Genomic DNA, 14,335 nt, shown 5'->3' with positions numbered 1-14,335 from the left:
GACAGGCTCCCAGTCTCCTGTACACAGAAGCAGATAGAGTTGGGTTTTCTTTGCTGCAGGTCAGGTATGATTGGGCAGAGGGTCAATTAGGTGGAGAGTAAACAATGGGACTGAACACACTGAGGCTGGGACACAGTTGTTCAACAGGTGCAGAAGATTTTGGCAAATTTGGCTGAAATAATCAGCGAAGCATTAACTCTATCCAATAAAGTGAATTGCTGTGTAAGCGACGTTAAAAGCTCTAAACGGCACGTCTTCCATTCTATTAGCCTAAAGGTAGCAGGAATAATTCCTGCGTATCTGCACACAGGAACTCTGTGTGGTCCATAATGAGCTCAGTAAACATCTGCTACTCCTGTATTAAAGACCATTTTCTCTGCGTCTCATCCTGTAATATGGAGAAATTAGAGTGCAGGGACTCATTCGGCGTGTTTATACACACACATTCACAGAGAGCAGACATAACATGCGGAGTCCCAAGTGTTTTTATGCAACCCAACTGACGCTCTAACATACCATCTCAACACCACAATTTTCCATCCACAACAGTAAAACACTACCGGGTGTCCTCTGTGTATGGTCCCTGACTACCAGTGTTGTTGTTTTTTAAGTGAAGGGTGCTGAGGCTTGATCCAAAGAAGCAGGTTTACAGATTCATCTGGAAATCTTTATTAATTTAACCCCAGAAGCTCCTCAAATCTGGAACATGTGAATGTAAAAATACTATTGTTTTTAGGTTGCAACTGAAATGATACGCTTTCTATTTATTGAGCATGCCAGCGTTTCCCTCCAAACGCTGCAGAACACAACAAAGGCTTGGTTATGCATCATTCATAGAGGAATAGCACCACCTACTGTCCATCCTCCACAACAATCACAAATCTATCACGAGTCATCAGAAACACAATGTCCTATGATTCTGAGGAGAACAAAATGTAATTCAAACGCTTGGAGGGTTTAATGGTTTTATTATAGAAACCACTTAAAGGACTCTGAAAAAGCATTTCCTGCACAGCAGACTGACAAAACAAGAAGAAGAAGGCATGACTCCTCAGATTACACCAGTTTCCATATTGGCTCCTCCGTGCACATGCTGGCGTGGCTGTAGTTTAACTTAATCCAGCAGAGTGTTCCACATCCATGCAAACCTCATGCTCCTGTCCCCCCCCACTCCTGAAAAAGTCTGTTGATGGTACATTAATTCATTTGAGGAGGCTCTTTCTCACTTGCTCATCTCCCGCTGGACCTCACTGAGGATCTGCTCCTCCAGTTTGGACGTGTCGTACTCCTTCAGCATGTCGTACTCCAGCCAAGGCTGGGCCCACTTCTGGGCGTGCTCCATCTTCTCTGGGGTCAGGGACAGGTCAAAGCGAATGCCCTGGATGTTGAACTTGGGTCGTTCCCAGCGTTTGGACCACGGCTTCGGACGCATCCTGACCTTCATCTGGTGAACAGACAGAAATGATAATATGCTCCAGTTCTTTTGGATAAAACCACCCAGCGAAGGCACATTTTTTATCTAAATTACTAGAAACAATACCTGCATTAATAGGAATACAATATTAAGTACAACAAATATGTTTGGAGGACTTTGTTATCAATTAGGATCCATCGTGAGGCTCTCTCACCTTGTTGAAAGGCACCTCTCCAGTGGGGGAGAAGGGCACGGGCTTCATGTCCGGGTCGACAGAGCTGTACTCGTTCAGGGCGTCTCTCAGATACATGAGGTTGTCATCCAGCCTCTTCTCAAGCTTCAGCACGTCAATCTTCTGGATACGGGGGCTGTACAACTCGTAGCAGATTTCCACTCCTGAGACACACACATGAAGAAACCGGCGTTTTAGCTGAAGGACGCCTGGTTCACTTCTTGTAAATGTTAAGGAACTCTGGATGGAGGAAGTCTGTCTTCTTCCTCAACCAAGCTATAAATGGCCAACACTACGGTAGAGATGTGGACATAGACAAATATAGAGGGAAAGGGACAGGCAGACTTAATACTGGTTTACAATAATATCAAACATTTTGGTTAACTTAAAACAAGACATTCCTTCATGTCATGAGACAGTGATGCCACAGCCTGTGTGCAAACCTTTGTTCACTGAAATGCTTACACGGAAAATTAATCAACCTCACCTTGACTGTCAATGATGTTCCTCAGGACACATGTGGCTCCCAGCCCCTTTCCACCCCTCTGGATACAGATGCCGACAAAGCGGTTCATTTTCCCACTGGCATTGGGGTCAGCCATGGTCACTGCCAGGATGCTCCCTGAAAACAATCAGAAATAATTTACACAATTTAAAAAATGACGCAATCAACACACTTTGTGCGTAGTTAAAAACACAATTGATGTTAGCATAGAAGCATTATTTAACACAATGGAAATTGTTAATAAGAATGGGATCTGAGGAGGCTTTGTATGTCTTAAGATTTGGAAACAGGAAGTTCCACAAGTGAAGGGCCAAGACAGCAGAGGTGTTTGGTAATCTTACACCTGTCACCTCACAGTGGTCACGTGTCTGTTGGGGGATTAAACAGGTTTCTTACCTGCGTAGAACTCGGGGATGTTGAGGACTTTCCTCCTGCGAATCATATCTTTCCTCTCAATGGAAAATTTAAAAGGATCTGTCCTCTGTCTGGGAGGGATGAACTCTGGGCTCAGAAACCTGAGAGGGAAGAACAAACAGGACATCACTTAACAAAAACATGCTGTATACAGTATGCAGCGTTAACATGTGTATCTGGGAATGTCAGTCATACTTTCGCAGAGAGGCCACAGTCTGTGTTTTATCTATGATGACAGGCTTAGGTGGAGGGGTGAACTTTGGTGGCTCCTCGCTGTTATACGCTGGAGCCAGACGACACAGTGACGTCGATATGAACCCTGGAAATAACAAGAAAATACGACAAAAATGTCTTGTTAAGTTAAAGTTGTGGTCGCTATTATGTTAAACTGTCGTTAGCTAACAGTCTAGCGTTAGCTAACGTTAGCTCATAGTTCGTGGATGTACGTTACATTACAAGTACAACACATCTTCCAAGGCCTGGCAGTAGACTACCGGAGACACGTGAGCTTCTTCAGTTTGCTTACGTTCATTTTGGAGCCGCAGGTTTCGTAATAACCTCAGTGAAAACATGCATTTGTCGAGCCCTTTCGCACAGGCTGCCATGTCTGACCTTCTGTTGTCGCGTGGGTATTTGTACGGAAGCCGCGTAGGGAGAGGTCAATGAAACGCGATTTGTTGTAATCTGCAGTAAAGTCTGTGGTCCACAAGATGGCGCAACCGTTTCATAGGTTATACATCATCTAGCCGGGTCCTGTTTCAAAGGCATTACAACTATAGGAAGTAGCACATTAATACTGTATTCAAAAATATATATTATAAAGATCGATGCAGTTAAAGATGCATTTGTGGATCAAAATAGATTTACCTTTATTCCACTCAAAAATGTAATGGTGGTGTGAGTATTGAATCCTCCTCCTCTATATGTCAGTAAAAATTGCAATACTATCCAATAAATACACTCATGCCACTATCCAATAATATAACACTCTGAAAGGGGGAATTTTGCCTTCCAATGACTGTCATATTTTTTACTTTTAATAATTGATGTAGGCTACGTTGTTGTTAATACTTTTATGCTTTTAAGTAAAATTGTGGATGCAGGAATATTACTTGTAATTGTGTCTGGTGGGGAAATCTGGGTCTTTGAGACCATGCAGGGGCGCGGCGGTCCTGCAGGTGGGCTGCCTCCACAACACGCAGTCAGAAATGCACTCAGAGAGCAGTGCACTGCTCGACCCGCACAGTCTCACGGCGGTGTGGTGGGAGGATGAGGGAGGACTAGAGACATGGGACCGCACATCTCCCGCACGCGACGCAGCACCTGAAACCCAATGCGGCTGCTGGACTTTGTAGTGCTACGGAAAAAAAACGCACAAACTTTAATGCTTCAAGGATGTTCCTCTCAGATGGGACTCTCTCAGCCGTCAGTTCTGCGCTCCTGTTGGGAATTACGTGTCTGAGCGTCCTCAGCGATCTCACCAAGGGCTCGTCAGACCTTTCAGGTTGGGAATTGTTCTGTTGTGTTTCTGTTTTTTTGTAGTCTAAAAGTTGTTTTTACAAACGCAACGATGCAACGGTGTACGTTCAGATGGCCAGATACTTGTTGTGTGCTCTCAATTAAGCCTCATCCTGTTTTTACGCGAGAGAAGTAAACAATTAGCAGCTTAGTAGATTCAAAAATAAAAAAACGAGTCATTACGCATGCTTTAATTCGTTGAGCACGACACTCAAAACAAATATGAGCAGTGATCTCAGTGCTGTGTGTCGCATGAACCTCTCGTCCCAGGACGACCCGTGCCCGTGGCGTGCTGCAGCATGCGCACTCGCGTGTTTGTTTCTCAAACCGAGCAGAATGAACAACTTTAACATGTGGAAAAAGCCTTTCTCTTTTGGCAAATTCGGACCCACGTTGAGGCACTTCAAACGACAGGTTGTCCTTTACTGGCTGTCGGGGATTAAGGCTTGGTTTATCAGTGCCGCGTATATCTGCAACACACACACATCCCATTGATGGAATGGAGATAAATGGGTTCATGTGTTACTAGATGGGAACTATTGTCTCGACCAAGTGCTGCAGATTTACTGCTCAGAGAAGAAAGCAAAGTCAATGCGAGTCATATCAGTGCCCAGGACCTGCCAATTAGGTTTATGTGCAATCCGGTGCGACTGAATCTGTGGGCTTGTATGTGCGCCAAGAAAAGGCAGCGTGTTGCTAAACTAATGAGTTGTTGTTTTTTCTGTGTTGCATTAAAGACCATTGAGCTCTGCTGAGCCCAAGGCAAGCCTGCAGGTTTTGTTTACTGTGCCATGAAACTGGAAGGCAGCTTTGTGTCGGTGTTAATTGGTCTCTAATGGGTCTAATGGTTGGGAACGAGCAGAGTACCACTGTGGGGAAAAAGGTGCTGAAGAGCAGATGTAACATGCCCTTTGTGTGTGTGTGTGTGTGTGTGTGTGTGTGTGTGTGTGTGTGTGTGTGTGTGTGTGTGTGTGTGTGTGTGTGTGTGTGTGTGTGTGTGTGTGTGTCCAATGCCTAATGAGCTGCTAAAGATCACGGTGAAGTGAAGGCTGTTAACAAGGTTACATTTCTGTAATTGTCATGTATGTGTCCGTGGCTGTTGGTTTGGTCATGAATGCTATGAGTGAGTGGATTAAATGGTGGTGAATTAAGCAACACGGTTGCTATTAGAGCATCTGCATCCAGATTTCCACCGGTCGGTGCAGGTTTACATTACATTACAGTCATTTAGCAGACGCTTTTATCCAAAGCGACTTACAATTCAGTACCTATCTATACACCGTAGGCACAACTACGGCAGCAATTTTTGGGGTTAAGTGTCTCGACATGCGACGAGTGAAGTAATTTTCTTTTTTGTCCTGGCTCATTGATACCATAGGGGGATGGGGAGGAGACACTGCTGTCATTTTGGGATCTTCCATTGCGTTACGTGGACCTGAGATCGGTTTTGAAGGGACGCCGGTGTTGAGTCCCCAGATGTGATTTGGTTTTGCTCCTCAGGAACTCTGTGCAACATGCTTGAACAGAAATGCTGACAAAGCATGCCCAGTGAATGACATGAGAAAGAGGACTTAAGAATACCTCGGGGACAAAGACATCCTTCAGTCCTCACATTCTTGACCAGTGGAGTCTCCCTGGAGACTGAGAGGGGTGTTTTTTGATTGACAGGTGCTGCCAGGCTGACAGAAGTAGATGTGGTGGAGCATCCGATGCTCAGGCCTCTTATCGGTCATGCGGTCGGATTGGTGATGGTGGAAAATCTGGTCCCATCGGTGAACCTGCGGTGAAGTGACCCAGCGGAGACAACTGTTGATTTCCAAAGGAATGCACATCATATTCTTAGTTCCTGCCTCTCTGTATGTCTTGTGTTTGCATCGTCTGTTGACAACTCGAGTAAACGACCGCAAACGACCGCATGTTGGTGGGTGTTTTGATTCTGTCCCCCCCCCCCCCCGTTATCATTTTCTATTATACAGCTGCCTGAACGGGTAATTACAGGTGTGGAGTGAGCCGAGCAACACTTAAGAGCCCCGTGGGCTGACGTAGCCAGCAAGCTAATTATGCCCAATGTTCAACGAGTCATTGATGCTTTGCTGCTGTTGTTTTGTTCATATAATCTACAGTACACGGCGTTATCGTCGCCTCCCCTACATGTATATCCATTTGTTCAGGTTTACTCACATGACAAGCTTGTTATGTGACTGTTCTTCATCAGACTGTGAGCTTTCTTTGTCTTAAGTAAATAGAAAAAGTTTTTTTTGTCGTGGTTGGACAATGAAAGTAATTTGAAGACGTGAGATTGGTCTTTAGGGTGTGATGGGTATATTTTTGACATTATACTGACAAAATAATCTGCCTAACAAAGTCAGAAAACATGTTTTTTTTGTCAACACATATGCTGTGTGATGAATGCTGGACTGTTTTAAAAAAAAAAAAAAAAGGCGAAACAATGACAGGAATCTAGCATTTGCTACAACTGGGCCTTTCGACTGTGAGTTACTTCCAACACAAAGATGTATTGTATGTCCTTTTTAAGCACAGAACATTTCAGACCCAGTTGTTTGTTACCAGACAAAATATATGACGCTGCCAAAGGGTTACAGTGCAGCAACTTTTCTTCTCTTTCATTAAACCCTCTAGGCAAAACCCCATTTAACCCCTGTCAATGGGATGTGAGGCTGTTGAGGGGTCAACTGAGGTCAGCCCATAGTAACTGTGAGTGTGTGGTTAGGGGGAGTTATCATCCATCTTGCTCTTTGTTCCCCCCTGTCGAACCTCATCACACATGTTGACCACTGTCGGGAAAGAAAGAAAGAAAAACAGCGTTTTCTTGAGGTCATGAATTTAAATTCCGCTCAGAAGAGGCAGATGTTTGGATAACTTCAAAGCTGTGAAGTAGGTTTTTGTTTTTATCAGTTTTTATATTTACTTTTTCAGTGTTTTAACATTTGATACACATATTGGGTTTTTGGTCAGAGCCTCTCCGGCCTGTGTTCCCATGTTTACTGAGATATAGATGCTGTAGTTTACTGGATTTTCTTGCAGAATGTTTGATTGGAAAAAGTGTTGCTCAAACAATTACAGCTGAAACGAGACAACTGATCGATTGGTCTTCAACAGAAAATGAATTACTCATTTAAAAGTAATTTATCAAGCAGAAATGGCAAACATTTGATGGCTTTTGGATTCTCAAATGTGAGGATTTGCTACCGTTCCTTGAAAGTCTGAAATGACAGCAAACGGAGTATTTTTTAGATACTCAGTTTTTTTTAATTAAACTCAAGACGGGTCAGATATGACGTGAATACCACTTGTCATCTTGTTGTAAAATCAGCTGTTCCCAGGATGCAAAGTTTTGACATCCATTTTCGAACACTATTCCCAGATTGATGCGTTAAAGATTTGTTCACAGAGTCCAACAATCTAAATACAATTTAAAAAACAGAATTTAAAGTCTGTCGGCCGGAGTCTGTTGTTTAGAGTATTATCAGGAATTAACCACATTCCCACACTGATATTTTAAGCAAAAGTGGCCCTCATTATGTGAATGGAGCCTCTGAAACGGTGATGGAAGCCCCTGAGTGACTATCGGAGCTCCCTTGCCTCCTCTCCCCACCACCTCGCTGCCTCTACCCCTCCCTAGGGCTTGCCTGATCACTGTTTCGGTGTCTTGTGTGCGCCAGGTGAGCTCTGTCTCAACAAATCCTGCCTCCCACTTGTTTTGTCTACTGCGGCGGAGGCAGGCGGCTCGGCGGACAGCGAGGGCATCAGGCGGCTTTTCTCTCCGGCTGAACAGAGAGGGGGGAGCTGCTGCTGTTCAAAGAGCCCTCTCTGTGGGCGAGTTCCCCAAAGGAGTGAAGTGTCAAGATATTCTGATTCATTGCATGATGCTATCACAACACAGAGTTGTTGGGTGTCAACGAGGGAGTGAGTTCTTTAATGGCATGTGTTGTTTTCAGTTTTTGTCGGGGTTTCAAAACATTGCATCAAATCTGAATGTAGTTTAGAATCCGCTTCTCAAATCCAAATCCTTTTAAATCCCTTCTAAACAAATGTGACGCTGAAGAGTTTGTGGGTGCGTGTGATGTAGATAACCGCTGATTGTGTGCGCGCCTGTGTGCATTCATGGCACAGGGGTTGCCATACAGCGGGAGCGTGCGGTTGTGTAATTTGAAGCGTAAATCTGGCACAACATGATGACGATGAAAGACTGTTGGTTCCTCCCCCTGGATACAATAAGTACATCAACAAACACACACATCAAGCAACGATGAGAGATGAGTGTTTACAACAGGAAACAACTCTTCCCCTCATGCTCCCCTTCAGCGTGAGGAAATGACATTACCCAACCTCGCACCAGTAATAGACACGGGCATCATAAAGACTTATTAAAACCTTGTTGAACTTCAGCTTCTTGAAATGGATTGACTTTCTATTTGACTCCGACAGCAACGGGGTGAAGGGACTTCAGGACAACGCTTTGAACACAAACGCGTCGACAAGATGAATGTGAAAATGAGTTGAAAACGAGCTTTGGGTCAAGTCTCGGCACAAAAGCCATATTAACGTGCACCAATCAAAGTATGTTTGTGTCTCATTGCCAAGATGTGTGTGGGAAGGCAGCGCCTCCTGACTGAGGTCATGCTCAGTTCATCATTTGGCTGCTGGTAATATTAAACTAAATTCCTGGTGCCACGAAAACAACAGAAAGGCATTTGTCAGCATGTGAGCATTTTCAGTGTGTTACACATCAACATCAAGTTATTCTGCTGCCGTCCCACAGAGCGCCCAGTGGGGTGATGTTCTGTTCTCTTTGTGTAAAGGGAATGCTACTCTTAATGTGTGTGTGTGTTCTGTTTTTCAACATAAAACGTAGAACCCCCCCCCCCCCCCCCCCCCCCCCCCCCACAAGTGGTCGCGGCACTTGGTTGTGCACCTCTGAGGTTTTGTAACTTGGCACTCGCAATCGCGTGACTGTCACGAATAATTCACTGATAAAAGCACGATTTACATATTGTTTCCAGGATATCCAACCTTTGTTTATTTCAAATGCATGCAATACGTAACTTGTTTCTTTACAGGACTTGTACGAAGGCAATACAGTATTCCATGAATATGAGTTCACAGATAATTACATTCCCTCCTCGGCATTGTGGAGGATGGTTTATGGCGTTGGTTATGCCTGAAGTCTATGGGCATATCTATTGGTTACTCTCTCTGTCTTTTTGATTCTTCACAGTTCAATTTGTTTGTACGCCCTCTGTCGTTACGGAGAATGATGTAGCACAATAAACGCCTCCGTTCCTTCTCGGGCGCCATCTGCAGAAGCTCGCGCTACGGCGCCAATGCGCGAGTATAAACAAAGCTGAAGTACTTGTGTGTCTCACTCTGACTCTCTGATGAGTGCTATTTCGTGCCCACACTGTAACTATCCGCTGTGCCTGACTGAGAGCATGTGAATGCATGGCTTGTGTTGTGAAGCGCTTTAAATGGTCACTAAGACAAGAGAGAAAGAAAGAAAAGGGCTTTATAAATGCAGTACATTTACCATTTAATATTGTGACACAAGACAGTCATTCAGTTTACATGCATCTATATGTTGTTATTGTTATAAGTGGCAGTGTAATAATCCGAATCAAGCTTGTAGTCAGTTATACCTTACAGGACCTCTTTGATTTTGCGATGTGTGTTGATGTAGTGCTGATGAAGCAGGATGACAGTCAGTAACTTAATAACTGAATAAAAGGCTCTTGGTTCATTTGTAAGAAAAAATCAAAAACAGTCCAGAAGAAAAAAAGTCAACAATTTAGTGTTTTTTTTCTTCTTCTCTAAATCAAATAAAACAAACTACAGGTGTGAAGCAGCCTTAGGGTCTCACCAATATACTGTAATGGGGTGTTATCAGTGTGTTGACTGAGGGCTGAGGCTCTGAAAAATCACTATAATCTGAGTGAGAGTAGGTGCACCTTTTCAAACGGCGTCTGTCTCCAACCTGTTTTTTATAAACTCAAAAATGACCTACGTATAGGCCGTGGATGACTTCTAACTACCGGCTGAACAAGGCTGTGCGTCGTAATCACGGCTTACAATCAACCCGTAATATGATAATCATTATTTAGCATAGATTTCTGTCAATCCCTAAAACCACCCACATTTCTCGTAATAACTGTTATTGGGGAGAGAAGAGGAGTCTAATTCCTAAAGCATTTTACTGCAAAGATGTATATGTAGACATCGTCAGGTGTGTGTTTGCACTTGCCCTCTCTTGCTTGGGGGAGGTGTAAGAAGCCCCAAAGAAAACACCGTGAAAAAACGCGTGAGGGAGATTCTTTAGTGACACCCCGGCGCTGTTGCGTGCAGCTGCAGTTTAGCGAGCTGTACTCACATCTCTGTTTCGACAACAATCGTGCGGTTAATTAAGAATGCAGTCTCATTTGTCATATTTTGAGCACAGACAAGGTATTTTCCAGAGAGAGTTTGTGTTGACGTTGGGAATCAGATGAAGCAGTGTGATACCTGCTGCTGCAAGCACAAAGGGGTTGCACCACGCATTTAAAGGATGAAACTCAGCTGTAAACAGTTGTGAGAAAGAGACCGGTGGGTGTGTGCACACTTATGTGCAGGCTGCTGAATTATGCTCTCAGCGAGCCCCATGACACACACACACGCTGAAAACCATGCGCACACACACACCTTTTCTGCTCCTGCATCTCAGAGAATGTCAACCATGCTTTGATGCCCCTCCTCCTCCCCTCTGTCTCCCTTTTGTGTTTCTCTCTGTTTCCTGGGAGCTGATTCATGTTTGGTTTAGGAGTCAACATGTCCGCCTTGATCCGGCTTCCTTTTTATCCTTTCTTCCTCCATCCCTTCAATCCTCTCTTCCATCTCCACCTCATGCTTTGTTAGGAAAGGGAAAAGAACATTTTGAACACTATTCGTTTTTATGGTTTGATTAAACCCCGAGAGAGAGACAGAGAGAGAGAGAGGGGAGAGATGGAGAGGTAGAGAGGTGGGGCATAGAAGGGCCAGTCTGAACAAGGAGGCATTGTGTAGCCCCCCAACTGTGTCAGACTGACAGTCTGCATTACAGCATGCTACAGCAGCCCGCTCCCCAAAGCACTGCTAATCTGTTGCTTACTGGCCCCTCCGGCGAGCTCAGGTAAGGGGGGAGGGAACTGAAGAGGGATTTTCTCTTGTTCTTTCCATGCTTATTAAGTCCAAAAAAAACACAGACCATATTTGTTCCATTTGCAGCACAGCGTCAACCGAAAACGTCAGTCTTGTGATAGCTGGAAGTTGAAAATGTGTATGACAGAATACATTTTTCGGTTTGTCTTGACTATTTCATGGCCCTGGGCTGTTGGCTGATTGCTTGGTGGAAGTTCTGGTGAGATGTCATTGGTTGTTGTAACTATCGTCAGTTTGAATTGCGATACGAGTCATTTGTTGCTCAGAGATTCATCCTTCTTCACAGGGCTTTGATCAAATGCTAACCTCAGCATGCTAACATGGTCGCCATGAAATTAACATGCTGATGTTTAGAGAGTAAAATGTTTTCTGGTCACAATTTAGTTAAGCATGTCAGCATTTGCTTATAAACTCTTAAGACAAAGCACAGCTGAAACTGATGGGGAGGCCCTTTGTTTTGCAGCTACTTGGTCACCAAAGTTATCACAATTCATCCTCTTGGGAACATGAATGTGTGTGCCAAATGTAATGGCAATCCATTCAAAAGTCGTAAGGCTAGCAAACCCATTTCTGGGTTTTGGGTTTTTTTGCTTGCCAGACTAGAGAGTAATGACATCACACACCAGGCTCTGTGAGGGCAACAAACGTATCATTTGGAGAAAAAAAGCCGAGTCGATTTATGAAAATAATCGTTAATTATAGTGCGGTGGTAGTACAGCAAAGGGTTTATGTGTGGAGCAGCGGATGTTATACAGATCGAGACTTTACATTCAACAGGCGAGAGGAGTTTTACCCAAGGAGACCCCAGTTATAGCTACAAAAACAAACTCTCTGTGAAACTCAGAATGAATAGGGAAAGGTAAGCTTTCACATCCAGTCCGGTCATTCCTGCAGATACGTCTGGGTTTGTTGTAAATGGAAGGGGATCTCGCCCCGCTAAGTCCCATTAGACATGCTGCAGACGGCTTTCCCCTCCCTCAGCTCCTAAGGAGTTGTTCTAGTGCTTGTTTTCACAGTGCAGCCCCCCCAATAAGCTTGTTAATTCCCCAAAAACCTCGACCTCTGAGTGCCCACCCACTTCTCCCTCTTTTTTTTGCTCAAAGGAAATATCTCTATTTTTTTCACAGCACACATGCTCGAACCTTGATAGAGGTATGCTGCCTTCTGTTATTGCATTCAAACTCATTACATTACATGACGGAGGAGGGAGGCTCCTGGAACTGATGCCAGGGTAGCCGGGGTGTAATGACAGAATAGTGTGTGGTTGTGGAGGTAAAAGGCACAGTCATTGTTAATTAGTTTTTACTTAATATAAAAAAGTATGTAACTTTAATTCAAAGGTACAATTTTTGTACATATTTTGTACATAAAAGACAAGAAGCATTGCTGACAGAATGTGAGGCGCACTGTAAAAACCACGTGTTACAGAAACCTTAAAATGATTCTGCAGTGATAATGGCTTCACTTTCAGATTCTGGGTCAATTTTGGATGAATTCTGAAACTTTGGCCAAAATATTTTGCTGCCAATTGCATCAATGAAGCTTTCCAAACTTGCTCCTGTTTCAGTCTGCGCTTCTCACACTGGCTCCTTCTCCTCAGCGATAGCAGCTGACACTCATGGGTATCAAAGTACCTGTTCTTTTTGTTATTTATCGAAGATTCGTTGACTTATGTTTTTAACGAGAGGGGATTCGTTCTCCAGCAGAAAATCAGGTTCTTTGAGCGCTCCCTCAAAGAGCAGAGTCTTCTCCAACTCTAAATGTATATAATTGACGATAAATGGTTGAGTCCTCGGCGTTTGTCTGACTGAACTGCACAACAGCAGCAAAAAGAAGTGAAAGGAGATGACCTTTCTGTCACAAGCTGTCTTCTCTAAGCCTTAGGCTACCACTGCCCCACCCAACAATCACTAAAATCCAATCCGCTGCGGTGAGGACGACTGATGAAAGGTACATCTGTCGTTCACTTTGTGGCAATAAAGCTCAACACACTCGTGCATCTGTGTGGTGTCTGCCAGACTGGTCAGTGATGAGGCAGTCTGGATGCCACCCAACTCTCCCAGGCCATAAAAGTGACCATTAAAATGACAGATTCCTCTTCCTCTGGCTCTCTCTGGCCATCTCCCCGTGTCTTTTTCTCCGTCACACACTTTTTCTGTTTGTCTCTGTGGGCGTCTGGACATGCATCCAAACATCAGGGAGGCTGTTCTCCAAACCTCTGTGCCCATCACTCTTCCACCCCTCTCACCCCATCCGAGCAACGATGAGGAACACACATGTGCAGAGACTCCGAGTAAAAACGTCCTCTCGCCTTGTGCCCTTTGACCCCCGGGGGTCATAAGGAGAAGCACGTGCTAACAGAGGTCATGAGAGGGCTTGGGTGGGACCAGTGTTTCGTTTTTTTGGCGACTCCCTGGGGTAGACTTAGATGGCCTCTCTCCAGCCCGGCAGATGTTTATTACCCGGTCACCCCCTCAGGATGAGCTTAGACAACAGACCCACAGGTGGACGTCCTCCTGTTGTCTGTAGAAGTAGCTGAAGCTGATATCCTGAAAGATCAACCGCTGCCTTTCAGCTAACGTGACTAAGTTATTAGCCTAAGCTGCTCTCGTGATTTCATTTAAGCCAAACCGTTCTGTGTGGATCAGTTTCTCTGCTGCACAAGCAGCAACGAGCGAGAGGAGCAAGAGGAGCGGGTTGCGTTTATGTTCTCCTCCACAGCAAACATTTCTCGTCCCGCCTGATACAAGTTTTCACTGAATGCTTTTGTGAAAGCCATTTGAATTCTATGCTGTGACCAATTGAACTCTGATGGCAGATTTTAGACCGACATGCAGCGCTCTCCAACACCAGCATCACGATAACGAATGCTTTTGTCTGGTTTGAGCGTTCATGGCGGCCTTAAAACACCTAATATTGTTTTTTCCATCATTTTTCAACCATTTATCTATTTGTTATATTCATACATCAGTACATTTTTCAGGATGAAGCCCTTGTTGCCTCCTCTGCCTGGTGTTTATTTCTTTTTAGTCTTAAGATGTTCTTTCCTTTTGGTATAGTGAAA

The 14,335-nt window shown here is 44.4% G+C and overlaps 2 protein-coding genes across 2 annotated transcripts in view; one reads left to right on the top strand and one right to left on the bottom strand.

Moving 5' to 3' along the window:
- Nucleotides 1-954: 954 nt before the first annotated feature.
- Nucleotides 955-3,207, bottom strand: mrpl19 (mitochondrial ribosomal protein L19). The gene is made up of 6 exons (XM_079291267.1): nt 3,092-3,207; nt 2,761-2,884; nt 2,548-2,666; nt 2,134-2,268; nt 1,629-1,810; nt 955-1,444 (listed from the first exon to the last, which is right to left on the bottom strand). The coding sequence occupies exons 1-6, from the start codon at nt 3,168-3,170 to the stop codon at nt 1,223-1,225; spliced, it is 861 nt and encodes a 286-aa protein (XP_079147393.1). The 5' UTR covers nt 3,171-3,207; the 3' UTR covers nt 955-1,222.
- Nucleotides 3,208-3,954: 747 nt separating this feature from the next.
- eva1aa (eva-1 homolog A, regulator of programmed cell death a) overlaps nt 3,955-14,335 on the top strand; it is a 59,085-nt gene continuing 48,704 nt past the window's right edge. Inside the window, exon 1 of the mRNA XM_079290788.1 lies at nt 3,955-4,069. Coding sequence (XP_079146914.1) covers nt 3,961-4,069 — 109 coding nt within the window. The 5' untranslated portion in view covers nt 3,955-3,960. The remainder of the gene's footprint in view (nt 4,070-14,335) is intronic.

The sequence above is a fragment of the Melanostigma gelatinosum genome (assembly GCF_949748355.1).
Source record: "Melanostigma gelatinosum genome assembly, chromosome: 19".
NCBI classification, from domain to species: Eukaryota; Metazoa; Chordata; class Actinopteri; order Perciformes; family Zoarcidae; genus Melanostigma; species Melanostigma gelatinosum.
This window is presented reverse-complemented; position numbering and strand designations above follow the sequence as displayed.